The sequence below is a fragment of the Ictidomys tridecemlineatus genome, chromosome 13 (genome assembly GCF_052094955.1).
Source record: "Ictidomys tridecemlineatus isolate mIctTri1 chromosome 13, mIctTri1.hap1, whole genome shotgun sequence".
Lineage (NCBI taxonomy): Eukaryota > Metazoa > Chordata > Mammalia > Rodentia > Sciuridae > Ictidomys > Ictidomys tridecemlineatus.
This window is the reverse complement of record NC_135489.1, coordinates 34850366-34865524: the sequence shown is the minus strand read 5'-3', so window position 1 is coordinate 34865524 and position 15159 is coordinate 34850366. Positions and strand designations below refer to the sequence as shown.

At 45.3% G+C, this 15159-nt stretch overlaps 1 protein-coding gene across 17 annotated transcripts in view; it reads left to right on the top strand.

Moving 5' to 3' along the window:
- Positions 1-15159, top strand: part of Fhod3 (formin homology 2 domain containing 3) — a 428888-nt gene that overhangs the window by 253500 nt on the left and 160229 nt on the right. For all 17 annotated transcript variants that reach the window (XM_078030172.1, XM_078030166.1, XM_078030162.1 and 14 more), the window contains exons 7-8: positions 5721-5832; positions 11980-12074. In XM_078030172.1, coding sequence (XP_077886298.1) covers positions 5721-5832; positions 11980-12074 — 207 coding nt within the window. The remainder of the gene's footprint in view (positions 1-5720; positions 5833-11979; positions 12075-15159) is intronic.

Sequence of the window (15159 nt, the reverse complement as noted above, 5' to 3'; positions counted from 1 at the left end):
CATTTTGTAATTTAAATCCGGAGGTTTGGAAATTGTTTTTTATGGTTGTTGGATTTTTAGAAGAGGAATTAGGAATTTGAAGGTTTTTTGGAAGACTTTTATTTCTACTTAATGAGCAGCATATTTGACCTGCTAAGTGCAGTTCTTGTGTTTCCCTAAGTATAATAAAACATGAGAGTTCTAGTTTGTTTTGTAAAAGTATTGAGAAATGGGCTTTTATTCCTTTCCTGTACATCTGGTTGTAACGTTTTATCTAAAACCTAAGTACCCAGGTTCTGAACAGGCTGACTCCACATCCTCACTGGAGGTTAATCTAGAAAATAAAACGGCATCAACACCATCCTGCTATCCTTCCTTCTGGCAAGTGCTCCCTGAAAAAGAGGTGACATTGTAAACCTAAAGTTATTTATGGACAATAGAGGCTCCGCTTCTGGACTAGGCTTGACCTGGCCAGTGTTGATTTCCTGGGTCAGCAGGCATCTCTGTTCCTCTGAAGGCTCATGGTCTTTGTTTGATGCTAATGAGGAACAGGGTGTGCAAAAATGATAGCTGTGAGGAGGTAAAGCCCCGATCGCTCGGTCATCCGCAACATGTACCAAATCACAAAGAAATCTGCAGTGATTGATAGTGGCCATGTTCCTCTCTTCTGTATTACATGAAGGGATTGTCTGATTCCTGTTACATACTGAGATTTTAACTACATCTCTTAGAATAAAAATAACGTTTTGTTATTCTAATTGGCAGACTTCAAATGGAATACTAGCCTTCCTTAAAATGTAAATAAAATTTAGGTTACAAACCTGAAGGGCAGAGTCTAGTGCCTCAGTATAGTTTCTCCAGATTGAGGGAAGCGGGATTATTGGTGCAAACAGGAGCCCAAATGCCATCACATAGCTCTGCAGCTCCATGGAAGTGTGACAGCCCACTCTGAGCCTCCCTGTTATTCATACTCCAGGAACTTCCCCCTGGGAAAACTGTTTATCCTCAGCTACCTGGCTCTGAGGGTCTGCAGTACAAACATTCTTAGGCTGTATGATGTGGTGGGTCAGGGTCCCTTGGAAGCAGCTGTGTGGTCATCTCCTTGAAGTCGATCCTGGATTTGTTACTCCTTCACAGAACTAGCTGGATGCTGGGCATCTGGAAGCAGCTGCTGATGCTGAAAGGGAAAGTGGAGAACTTTGGGAGGTAACTTAAATGGTGTCAGCCAGTTCACTGCCACCCAGGTCTGAGTTCCTTTCATGACGGCCTTTGTAAGCACCAGCAGAACCTCCAGAGACGGGAGAATTGGCTTCTATCCCATAAGCCAGTTTGTCTTTGGACCCATTATGCAGATTCCTTGTTGCCTATGGCCCTGTCTGTCACTGCTCAGTCTTTCTGTAGCATCTGATGCTCCCTGATAATGAAAATCAGTTGTCTCATGGATTTCCTCTTGGGGATGGACGGGCAGGTGTCTGAGCATTGGATCACCATAGCATAAATCCTCCATTACACTATCAAGGGGCATCTGGCACAGCTGAGAATCAGATTCAGACAGACGGATGCTTTCTGACACGTTTGGGATGCTGTCAGTTCCAGGCCACACAGTGATGTGCACTCTGGCATCTGTGTGGCCTCCTCCCACTCCTCCTTGGTGCTACTTTAGGTCTGTCACTGCCCTCTCTGATTTTTCTTCCCAGCTGGTGTGGGCTGGGACTCTCAATAGCTGCTCCTATGCAAATGTGTCCACAGTTGGCACAAGTGGCATCAGGGTTGGATTTTTAAGAGCTTTGGGGTGAACAGTTTGTGTGGACCTGGAGGAGTTGGGGTGTGGTCCCCATGGAGGCTGTTCTAAGCTTTGGAGGTTGTTGACTGCATCCTGGATACATAAGGGCATCAAATTAAGCAGTTTCTGGATGAATGAGTTTGTCATAGAATTTTTAGTTGTGTCTTTGTATTATTTCCAAGGCTGTGCAGTAGTGCTAGTAAGGAATTTCTGAGGAGGAGTCCCTGAAGGCTTTTTGATGATTAGTTAGGACACGCTTGCAATTCGGGCTGGGTGTTTCCACAAGATCAACGTTCCGATGCTTCTTTCTAGTTCAACTATCTGATACGTTCGCTATTAACTTACGTAGTAAAACTTCCTAAAGTACATGAACATAAGCTTAGACTCAATAGAAGCCAAATTCATAGAAACCTAAAATTATGAATCATAAAAGTTTGGGAACTTTTAAAAAGTAAAACTACAGTGCCAAAAGAGCTCCAAGCAGCCTTCGCAGCAAAGGAGAGGATAACATGAATAGGCATGTTGAAACTGAGGAGAAAGGGAAGACTTGGCTAGAAAACAGTGGTTTCTTCATTAGCCTTGCAAGGGAGAGTGGCTTGGGCATTCTGCGTGCCTGAGACCATGTAGGTCAGGGCCCCGTGACCTCACGAACACTTGGAAGGAACCTTTATGAGATGGGCATGGGGGCCCCTGCTGAGACCCGCTAACGGGGTAGGTGGGGTTGGGCAGCAGCCAGGTTCTTTCCCAGGGAGGCATTGAGAAGGTTTAAACCACATAATAACAGTCTACCCACTGAGGAAGTCGCCAAGCTTGGACTTGCTAGGATTTTTATTTACATGAAGTAATTTCTTCAGCTCTAAGTGTATAAAATGGTTTATTATAGCATACCTTTCCTCTGGTACCCCCAGCCTTGTAACTGTTGAGAAAATACTCTCAAATTCACTCTATTCCCAGTCGGGAAGCAGAGGAGCATTTGGAGAAGAGAGCAGAAACCCTGTAACGAGTTCAGAGTCCTCCAAGGCTGAGAGTCTCCTGCGTGGGGAGGACGTGCCTGAGAATGATGCCCACGGTGCTACGTGCCCTCCGCATGATTGTGGTGGGGTCTTGTCTCACCTACAGACTCCAGAGGTGGCAGCTAGAGGCCAGGAAGACTTGGTGCACACATTATCAGGGTGTGATGGGTTGGAAGGAGGATCCTCAGGATGTGCTGGTTTGCCCTTTACGCACAGTACTGATGAGCAGCTCCTCCTGGGGCAGTGTCTCTACTGCTCGGTAGCTGTGTACTGAGGGACAGCAGGGGAAGGGCAGCAGGTGAACACGTGTAGGCTGGGCAGACCTTTCTGCCTGTATATCTGGATTCCATATGTTACATCAAAAATATTCCAAAAGTAATCATCGGTACTGAACATGAAAGACTTTTTTGAGGGGGTCCTTATTATTGAAATATCACAGTATAACAACCATTTGTATAGTATTTATATTGTATTAGGTAGTATTAGTAACTTAAAGTGTGTATATAGGACATGCGAATACTATGCTGTTTTATCTAACTCCACCCATGGACTGTGGTATTCATGGGGGTTCTGAAGCCAATCCCCGGTGGAAACTGAAGATGACCGCATAGCAGTTTCGGGTCATGCTAAAGGATGTAAAAAGCCAGGTGTGGTTGTGAATGCCTATAATTCCAGTGACTCAGGAGGCTAAGGCAGGAGGATCACAAGTTTGAGGCCAGCATCGGGAACTTAGTGGGACCCTACGTCAAAAATAACTAGGGATATGGGGAAATGACTTGTGGTTAAGTGTCCCCTGGGTTCAATCCTTAGTTTAATCACCCTTTAACTCTTCACTTTTTCTTTTTAATCAGTGATGTGGTATTAGCCAAGGGCTCTTCAGATGAAGTGTCCTGGAGGTGTTTTCCATGAGGGGATTCTTTTCAGCCCTGAAGGATGAGAAAATGCCAGGCCTTGGGGGGGTGTCTAGTTCCAGGCAGAGAACAGCAAGAAGGAGCCGAGTCATGAATAAACTTGGTCCGTGAAAAACACTCGCCTAGTTGAAGAGCCAGTGGTGGTAATAAACTGGAGTGGAGGTGACCAGAGAGGAGGCTGGAGAACGTGCAGAGGCCAGGACCTAATGACTGCAAGAGCCACTCAGGTCGCTGGCCATGGCAGGGTCTAGGGGGTGGTGAGCAGGAGGGTCCAGTGTTCACTCTGGCTGCAGTGTGGACGTTGGAGGCATAAGACGGGGGCTCAGGTAGGAGACCAGTGACCACGACTCAAAGGAAACTGTCGCGTGCTGCTGGAAGTTGAGATAAATAGGCTCAGAAGTGACCTTTGGGGTCGACAACGTGGAGTCCACTGTGGGTCTTGAAAAGACGAGAGTGGTAGTGGTGGTAGTCCCATAGGATAGAGTTGGAGGGTCGATGTGAAGTTAGAAAGGGCACTCAGGGGCCATAGTCACTCTTCAGGAAAGTTTTTCTATGAACAGGAGTTGAGAACCCTAGGGCACTGGCTGGAAAGAGATGTGGGATCGAGGAAAAGGTAGTTTCTTGGGTAAGACAGCAGTAAAAGACGAGGGGACAGAGGTGCTCATGACTTGAGAGAAGTGACTTGGAGTAGGTGATGTTCTGTTCTGTTCCCTGTGGTCTTCCTACTCCTTCCCTGCAATTAACTGGCATTTCCTTGTGTCCCTACCACTTTTTTTTGATAGAAATTTTTAATATTTTTTAGTTTTGGTGGACACATCTTTATTTTTATGTGGTGCTGGGGATCGAACCCAGTGCCCTGTGCATGCCAGGCGAGCAGGTGACCACTTGAGCCACATCCCCAGCCCCCAACCACTTTGATGTGAGCAGATACCTCTGGGAAGCACTGGCTCTTCCTCTTGTGCAGAACAAATGAAGATGATGTAGCTGACCACACTATGGCAATAGAGGCTCAGGGGTAGGTGAGGGGTCATGGAGTGACTGACCTGTTAGTCAACTGGTGGATTCATTCAATGAGCACATATCTCTGAGTCCACCGTGGGCCAAGCAGTTTTAGACTTTGGAGACATTATATAAATAAGCCTCCCTCTTCCCTTGAAAGAATTGAGTGCTGTGGAGGTTGCAGGGTGGGCACCAAAAGGCATATGGCTTGGGCGGAGCGTACAGTTCAAGGTGGGCTTGTTTCTTAAATGTACATTTGAACCCATTTCTGGGAGATGGGTGGTGTGTGAGCTCCTTGAGAAGGAGGTTCTTAGAAGAAAGCAGGCTCGAGGGAAGGGGGATTGTGGGCAAGGGGTTGCGACACCATAGGGGCAACGGGCAGGGAACAAACCTGGAAACCCCGTGCCTGTCACAGCCCCAAGGCGGAGGATGCTGGAGTTGGGAGTCATGGCAGCTCCTTTTGGGAGGTGTGGCATGCTCTCTGGGTGAGTGACCTGTGGCCTCCTGAGGGCGAGTCCTACCTTGGTGAAGGAGATCTCTGAAGTCTGTGTGGCTCCTCTCAACTGCGGAGCATGAGGGGTCTAAGAGCGTGGGTCCCTAGGTCCCAGGGATCCTCCTTCACATTCTCAAAATTGGTTGAGCTGGCTCAGGTTCCTGTTACCCAACCTGGCTGTTGTGACCTAGGGCAAGACATTTAACAGTGTTGCTGGTATCAAATATGGTAACCAACTGAGTGGACACTGTCCCATTTGCTGGAACCTGTGAGGTGTATGCTGTGCAGCCAAATGTTTCGCATTCAAATTCTGGTTCTATTTCCTATTAGCCCTGTGACCAGAGACCTGGTCCTTTGTGCCTCAGTTTCCTGGTCAGTACAATGGGGAGAATACTCATCTGTCTCCTGATGCATCCAATGAGAGACTAGTGAAGGAATCACCTGTGTAATTGCTAAGAGGAACAGGGACGCCCAGGAGGTGCTGGGTGCTGATTACAGTTAGAGTACACTCAAGTCCAAGGCCATGTGTTTTTTCCTTCCAGTTCCGCCTGGTGGTGAAGACGGCCCTGAAGCTGCTGCTGGTCTTTGTGGAGTACTCGGAGTCCAATGCACCTCATCTCATTCAGGCTGTCTGTGCTGTTGACACCAAAAGAGGTGAGCAGTGTGTTTGCCCCTTATGCTAAGGCAAAAAATGTCTGTGGGGAGGATTCCACATCTCACAGCAGAGTGAAGAATTGGCACCATTTCCTGTATGGACATCTCGGGGAAAAATGTAGGATGATCAGTACACAGAGATCGGGGCTGGAATGTGCTGGGCTGATGAAGGCCAAGTGCAAGAGCCTCCCCAGGGTGGTGAGGCACTGCTTGCCTTTACTCTTTCCCAGCTCCCACTGAAATCCAGAGAACCAGCACCTTGGCCCCCTTCCTCTCCCCACTCCACAGCACTTTCTTGATCCTGACTCCTAGACGTTCCTCAAACCTTTTCCCTCTTTCCCCTTGCCTCTCTTTGCTCAGGCCACTCAGTGTCCCTCATCACCCTGAGTGCAATTGGAAGATTTTCTAAAACGGATCTGATCATGTTCCTCATCTAAAACCTGCCATCAGCTCCCATGCCTACTGTGTGAAGCCCCACCCCATGATACCCTTCACCTGGCTTAACGAACCACCTGCCACTCACTTCCTATCTGCACCATCCATTCCCATCTTATTTGGGTGCTCTCGGGAACCTAACATGTTCTTTGCTGTATTGTCACCATTGCTGGTGTGCCCTGCTCACAGGCAGGATCTGTTTCCCAGCTTGGTGTCCTAGCTCCACCCCCACTCCCACCCCTGTCTGAGCTGGCAGGTGGCCAAGAGCAAATTCTAGATATGGATTAGTGTGCCATGCTAAGGCCTCTCTAATGGCAAGAAGCTGACACTAAAATACTGGAGATTTTATTCTGTTTTCCTCCTTAATGGAACCCAATTAGGATTATCACCATCCTCATAAAGACTTTTCTCTTCATGATTATAACAGTAACATTACTGTAGAAAATTTGGGGGGAAAAATGTAAAGGCAATCAAAAATCACCTTTGATCTCAACAAAGATGATAGTGAACATGTCGATGTATTTTCTTACAGCTGTGTGAGCATATGCAGAGTTCTGTACAAATCTGCCTAGATGTGACAGTCGGGAAGAAACAAGGGGCCTAATAGCTCTTTCAGTTCAATCCAGTTGGGTCTGAGTCAACATTACTCTGAGATATTCTGTAAGAAGTTGAATCCAAATGCAAAGGGAGGTAGTTTCCTAGTTACTTTGAAAGTTAGGATATAAGTTAATGAAAGCCATTCAGGATCCTAAATTGGGGCTCCATGAACACACAGGCAGACATCGGCCCCAGGCACAATGGGTCCAAGCCAGGAGACAACTCCAGGCCTCAGTGTGGGTGTGTGATGAAGAGGAAGCTTGGTGCACAGACAGGGTCTGGGAGGTGGGTCCCAGAAAGGGCAGGTTTCCCACCATCACAGCATCTTGCCACCTGGTGCCAGATAAGAGCCTTTTGGCCAAAAGCAGATCCTGTGCTAGCCAAGAGTCCTTAATTAGGATGGCTGATGGCTCAGAAACCAGGTCTGGTTTTTCCAAGCCAGAGTGGGCGTTTGGGAAGATAGTAAGGCAGCTCCTTCCATTTGTCCTTGGAGGAATTGTTCTCCATCCTCCGACTCTGGAGGTTACATTAGGACAATTAATGGGCTCTGTCGTCTTGTTCTAGATTTCAGGTAACATGTGGGCTCTTGCCATGGCAGCATGTTAGAAGGGAGAGCTTTCTCATGACCTTGGGGTCATTCTTTGGCTTTGCTGAGCTGGGAGCTCAGAGCCTCCTTCCTTGGACTTCACATTTCATAAGAGGCCTGTTGTGAGAGTGGGAATGATCCTGAGATTAACCCAGGACTTGGTGCCCCACATCCAAGACTCATCCACAGCCCTAGCCAGAGGCACTCTGCTGTCCTGAGTGTCTCCACCAAGCCAACATGATGGCCATCTTTTTCAGTTAGTAAAAATAGAATAGCTAATGGATTGTTTTCTCAGCTTTGTGGGGTTTTCTGCCCATAAAATGTCTTATACTTTTGCCAACTGCTATCATCTGTCTGCTACTGCACTAGCAATGAAAAAAAAAACACCAATGGAACTCAGAAATAGCTTATCACACGTGGTTCAATAGCATGTTTCTTTATGCACATGTGTGGTCTTGGCTGTGATTTTATAATACATACATATAACATCATCCTATTTTACTGCTAGTAAAATTATTGCAGAATCCTATGATGGAATTAAACATAAATATGTCATGGTTTTCTGCAGAGAGCAACATGACTGCCAGGTGTGTTTCCACCTAGGGTTTAGAGGCAGCTCTCCAGTTCTCACATGGACCAGAGAGCAGCCCCAGGTGCCAGAGGTGACCGGAACAAACTGAGCATGTCCCTTTGTGCACACATATACAAATAAGCCATAAATTTTACTAAGAGTGGTTTTAGATTCCTTCCCCAGTAGGGTGAATGGCATGCTATAGATAATTCTTTTTTTTTTTAAACTTGAAAAACTGTCAGATTTAAGGAATCAGCACATAAAACCAACAAAATAAACTACAGGTTCTCAAACATCATTACCACCTCAAGCAAATGCAGTTGGTCCAGAACAGAGTCCTGTGATTGCTCTACAAACATCATGCAATCATGCGTGGTTGCCTGTGGTTTAACCAGAAGGCTCATTCTGCAGTGTAGCCAGTTTGCTCTGTGGCCTAGAGTGGGCCACTTAAAGAACAGGGATAAAACCTGAGGTGGTCAAATTCCGTATGGGTAGTAATTATTATTTATGAATGACTGAAAATTTATATTGCCTCATTTGACCCAGGCAATTGGACTTCCGCTCAAGAGCTAGAGTAAAAAGGCTAATTGAAGTTAGTCCCTGGGCATGGCTTGTTAATGCACCTATTTGCTGGGTCCCCTAGATCATCTTCTGTTGGCATTTTCAACCACTTTTCCCTTCTGGTGACAGGCCTGGCCTGGTGGGAAGAAAGGCAGCAGAGCTCCTGGTAGCCCTTGAGGGGGGTTTCACTTTGTCACTTGTCACTTGAGGGGGCTTCACTTTGTCACTGTATCAGACTCCTTTTCTTTGAGGTCTTCCCTATGGTGACTTTCAGGGCGTTGGTCAAGAACTTACTGCTCGCTGAGCAGGGGACCTCCCCTCTGTTTGCCTCTCCCACAGAGGATGGGGCAAGGGACCAGACAGGGTAACTCATCTCAAAATTTCTGTCATAAATCTTGGGTCATATTAACTTGGCTCAGCATAGCTTTTGAAGTTCTGCTTTTCATTTGAATGTACAGTGATGAGATATGACATAATTCTTAAACACGTGTCGCACATGATTAACGGGGTTGGGAGGGTGGAGTTCGGCCATCCTTTGAGGCGATCCGTTTCTGCTTGAACATACTGATGGGTGAGGAATGTTCAAAGCCTGGTGGAAACTCCAGGTTGACAGAACTCCAGCTCCATCTCCGCTGTTCTTTACAGAAGTGCCTCTGGGGTGTATATCCATTATGGAGAAGGGCATGGAGCACACCAAGAGAATCTTCTGTTCAAGTGTTAGGCCAGCTTGCGTGTGAATTGTGCTGCTGTCTTATTTTGCATTAGTTTTAACAGAGGCGAGTAGGAAAGTCTTGAGCCATTTCTCTGCTTATTTATTCTGGGTTAAGAGAGGCCCTGTGCTTTGGTGATACGAGAGGGCTGGCTCAGGAGTCTGTAGAAGGTCCGCCCTTGGGTAACTTGTGGATGTCACCACCAACCACTACCATCATAGTTATAGCCACTGATGTTCAAGTGCCTGTTTAACAGGATTCTCCATATCTTCATGTATACTGTTATTTGGCAAGTATTAGCCATGCGTATGCAGCCATCAAGAAATGACAGGCTCACAGAGCCTGTACTCCAGTTTGGGGAATGGGGACAGGAGCAGGGAGAGACGGATAACAGTAACTGTTTTCCAACTATCCTGTCATTGCTAAGGATAAGACAAAGTGCTTTTTTTTCTCAGCGACACCTTGAAGAAATACCGCAAGGTAGATGCTTCCACATGAGTCTTCTGACTTGACCTTCATTCCACTGCTCTGGGGCCCAGTTCCTGCCTTACGTAAAGGGGTGGGGTTGAAGGGCTTATTTCGATACAAAAATGCCCCCAACACACATAGTGGGGGAGATGGAGGATGAGCTTAGACTAATTGGTACTGATGGGGCAGCTCCTAAGAGTCCCAAGTGCTGGTGCTTCACACAGGTCTAGCCTACGCCCCACCAAAGTTTTTGTTAAACCCAATGTTTTCTCCCCTTTGCCTTCATGGTACCAAACTATCAAAGAGGAGAGAGCATTCATCCCAGCAGCATGTAAATATATGCATGTTCCCAGACTTAAAATCATTAAATGATAATAGAATCGGGAACCATAGATGAATAACACATTTCTCAGTTAAAGTAAGCTTTGTTTGAGTGTTCTAATCATAATGGATTAGATGGTGTGCGCGCATGCGACACACACGTATGTGTCCGTGGGATGGGGGGACTGTAGTCTGGCTACTCTGGGCTGCAGGCCTCTGCTACTTGACTTTTTCTGAGCCCTGTTGCCTCTTTAGCTTCAAAGTAAGAAACTAGGAAGCAGTTCTGGGCCTGCTAGTACTACTAGAAATTCTTGGCTCCAGTGTGTTCTCCCTTACGCTATGTTTCTTGTAACCACAAGTGGGTAACACTGACATGTTGTATGCTGAGGTTTGGTGCTGTGTGTGAATGATAAGCAAGAGCAGAGGCACCCAGAGCTCTTGAGCTGCACCTGGATGGTGAGACCATAGGCCTACTGACTGCATTGATGGACCGTCTTGACTGTCTTGATGGTTACTTTGGTAGGGCTTAAAGAAAAACTACGCTGCGGTATAGACTTAAAAGAACTTCAATATCAACCAGGATAATTTGCCCACTAGCAAGGGAATGGAGCATGCCTTTGTGCTCAGCTTAAAAGTTCATGGAAGAGTGACTTGTTAAGACTTTGTGTATCACTTGGTGGGAGAGCCAGAAGATCTCAATGTGAAACTGAATCTGTCTCACGTCTTTAATCCTCTTATTTCCTTACTGTGTGCATCTGCTGTCTCGTTCTTCTAAAATTGCTCTAGCTTTACCTACTTCCTACAGAAATCTTTATTACTTTTCAGCATTTTATTGAACACATTATATGACAGGTAAGAGCACAGACATGAATAAGACAGGTATTTCTCTGACCTTGGGGAACTTGCATGTCAAGGCTGTTATTAGCTGTGACATAAACCTTGCAAGGGTCAGCAGTTGGAAACTACTAAAGTTATTTCAATTTTACCTTCATCATGCAAAAATAAGCAGTGTTCCTTCGAGGCATTTATAGAGAAAGAAGAGTTTCATGTTCCAAACCAAGAAGCCAAGGACAATGCGATGCTTGCTTCACTTTAAACATTGCTCTCAGGCATGGGAAGCCATGTCAGAAGGGTGTTTCCCCCTTTGCAATCTTGCCTTGTGGGTCCTGAATTTGATGCATTTTCTTGCAGCCTCTGAGCCTGGGGAGAGCTGCTCACAGGCCCTCCCCTACAGAGGCCACTCATGAGCCACCTCTTGTCCTAAGCCCTCTATAGCCACTCCCACTGCAAGATGCCTCCCTCACTAAGTGATGCGATTAGCTAAATGCCTGCCTCTCTTCAGCTGTTCTGTGCCAGTATTTATTCTAACTGCTCCTGTAGATGGTAAACCTAGCTGCCCACTAGACTTTGTAACTGGCTGATACCAAGGGACTAGAAGAGCATTCTTTTTTTTTTTTTTTAAGATGTTTGTCAGATAGGCGAGTCACTGCTAGAGTGCACAAAGAACTTCTGCATGCCATTGGACATTCAGAAAACACCTAGGGAGGGTTTTCCCAACCTGAGTAAAGTGTATGGCCCAAAATGTTGCACATGAAAGGAATTTTAAAAACTGCATAGTGGATATAAAGGGAAACTTTCAAGTGAGCAGATAAGCATCTTGATGCTGGAGAATTTTAGATACTTGACTACACGGGATGAAGCTGATGTGGTACAATGTTGCCTGCTAGGACATCTTAATTCCAAGCATGCTCGGGTCCACTCTCGGGATATTATCACACAAATTTGGCAGCTAAAAGACACTGCTATGACGAGGGTGGGGGGAATAGTCCTTGGATATACTATGATGTGAACTGGATATTGTCAAATCTTGTTTCTAATGATTTTTGCTTCACTCATAGGCATTAAGCCCTGGTCAAATATCATGGAAATCCTGGAAGAAAAAGATGGCGTTGACACGGAGCTGCTGGTTTATGCAATGACTTTGGTGAACAAGGTTGGTTGAATGTGTTATGTATCAAATTGGGCCCTCAAAAGATACATTCATATTTTAACCCCTGTACCAGTAAATGTGACCTTATTTGGAATTAGGGTCTTAGCAGATGTAATCCAGTGAAGATGAGGTCATCAGGGTAGACTCTAATCTGGTGTGATGTCCTCATGAGGAGGAAAGACACAGGGAAGATGATGTGAACACATGCATGCAATGAAAACAGTCATGTGAAGACCAAGAGATTAGAATGACATGGATATGAGCCCAGAAGTGCTGAGGACGGCCACCAACCATCCAGGACGAGGCAAGGAGGGAGCTTCCCATCGAGCCTTCAGAGGGCACAATGGCACTGCCGATGCCTTAATAGCAGATTTTCAAATTCCTGCTTTAAGCCACCTGGTTCATGGCACCTTGTTTTAGTAGTCTGTATACTAATATGTAAAAACCTCGTTTTTCCTTCACAAGCCACACTGTGTGGAGACCCCCATCATGGCAACTGGAACCCCAGCTGCTTCACAGGAGAAAGCCCTTCAGGCTGTGCATGGTGTGTGTGGATGCATGCGCACAGATGCCTGGGCCCATGAGGGTCTGTGGGTGTCTTTATGCTTTGGTCTTTCCTAGTAAAATGAGAAAGTTGACAGCAGAAATTTTGTGATTGTTATTCCTATTAAGGTAACTTTAGGGTATATCTTAAAAATATCAACAATTTTATTCTAAAAAAATAGTTCACAAAACAGGAAAAAAGTCTTGCTCCATGGGGAATTAAGTTTGGATTCCTTTGGCTGAGATGAAGATTCCTGTGGATGGATCCCATTCTCCTTATATGAGAATGACTGTACCTTTGCATTCCTGTCTCCCCTTCACGTTCCTCTCTGGTCACTGACTACTTGCAGGGCAGTAGCCATCCTTAGACCTAGAGATACTCTGAGGCAGGGGGTTCCATAAGGACCAGATTTGGGACTGGAGCTCCTTTTTTGAATTGTTATACCCTGGACCCAAGGCATCCTGTCAACCATCCTGTGGCTTTCCTCATGTGCTCCAGCCTGTTGGGTGGGAACCTTCCAACTGTAGTGATAATAAAGGCTTCAGAAAGATCCAGAATCCGGTCCTGGCATGTAACTGGAGAGACATTTCTCCTGATGAACCGAAGATGCATTCGTAGAGCAGTATAGTTATAAGGAACCCCTTCTCCCACTCGGTAGTAACATGTGTCCACTAGAAGGATTGAGGGTGTCATCTGCTGTTTCCTCAGCAGTCTGTGGACTCTGCTTAGGAGCCTGAAACAGATCCCAGTGTTCAAAGCAACCTGCCACACAGTTGGACAGGGTAGCTGCCTCCATGACTGGGGAGGTGTTGCTAAGTGGAAATACAATTGTTCTTTGACTAGATACCACAATGAATCCCCAAGAGACTCGAGAGTTCAATGTAGCCCATTAAACTTGAGGGGGAAAAAATGTAGAAAAGGGGAGTTATATTTGATCTCTAGTTGGTAAAGATGCCAACTTAAATTGAGAAAAGCTGACTTTGCAAGAACAAGGAGTTTATTTGGGAATAGCAAGGGATTGTAGTCTGGGATACACACACAATGGGAGGTCACAGGCACGTTCTAAGAGGTTATGTTTAGAAGAACACAGAACTCCGTGTAGGCTGTTCTGAAACAAAGATCATTAGTTGCAGGAGTTGGAGCGAGCTCATTGGGGGAGACAGCATTGTTAGCCAAGTATCCTTAAACAAACAGCTTATCTGGAACACTGCAGTTTTCAGGAATTCCTTGGATAGTTCATAACATGGGTATACGTGCATGAAGGCCCATTTTTGTGGCGGCCTGGCTCCGTTCTGTTTAGGTTTGACAGAATTCAATTTTGGTAGTGACAACTTTCATGAAGATTCTTTTTACTAATGAAACCAATAAAAGGTTCCAATGGAAGGGATTTAAATGTCACTGAAAATTGTTAATGGTTTTGTTTGTGAAATGAAATCAAACTACAGCTAAAAGGTAAAGGATAAACTACAAAATTGTTTGCCAGAAGCAAGGCCAAAAAAAAAAAAAAAAAAAAAAACTTAAGTACATTTTAGAACCTAGTAGAAAACTGAAAAATATTAAAGCAACTAAGAATAAAAAAGTCAGTGAAACAAGACATTTTTTTCTGAAGTCACATGATAATGATTGCTTTTTAATGAAATGTCCCTTGTTGGTGAGCCCATAGGAAACTCATATGCCCCTGATGAGAAACGGAAATGCACACAACTTTTCTGGTGCAAAGCCTTAAGAATTCTGCCACTTAGAAATCTATTTGTGTGCTAACTTCAGGTGATTTGAAGCAATTTTTTTCCCCCCTCAAATTAAGGTCCTCTATTTCCTGTCCTTTTTCTGTCACTGACATTGTTTTGTTGAAACACTGGAATCGGCAAAAATAGAATACTCTTGCCTGCAGTTCATCACAATCCATACCAATAAAATTGTTGTATTAGAAGAGGCCATGCCCAGTCGTGTTTAGGATTGCAACAGCACTTGGGTGACATGGGAGCTCTTGTCAGTTGCTGACAAGGACACAGTGCATGGACACAGTACGTGTCTAGAATTCTACTGGATGTTGTGGCATTCAATGTCCAGGAATGCCTCCCTTGCTCCTTTTCTTGTGGCGGTTATCATTTTTTGTTCTGGCTCAGGAGAAGTCCAGAAAGGTCCTGGAGAATGTTCCTCCAAGTGGTAACCCCTTTCCTTAAAAAGGTCAAGAGACTGCTACTACTCATACTGGGTTTGATTTGTTTTGTTGAATTGGAGGCGTGTTTATTGCCCCAGTGAGTAAGATCCTCTGAGATACCAAACAGAATAACAAATTGAAATGTTAAAATGGGTCTGGAAGGAAAAAAAAAAAAAAAAAAAAAAAAACAGACTCTGAAATCTGGGAAATTATATTGCAAGTTGGGTGGTTTCTAACTCGTATTGATTTCAGAAAAATAAACGGTGGTGTAATAACGTGGAATTAAATAAAATTGACATTTTCATGGCAAAAACAAGGACAGCAAATCCTAGCCTGCCCAGGATTCTGAGACTGAAGTGGGTCTCTTTGTTAAGAAGGGATGT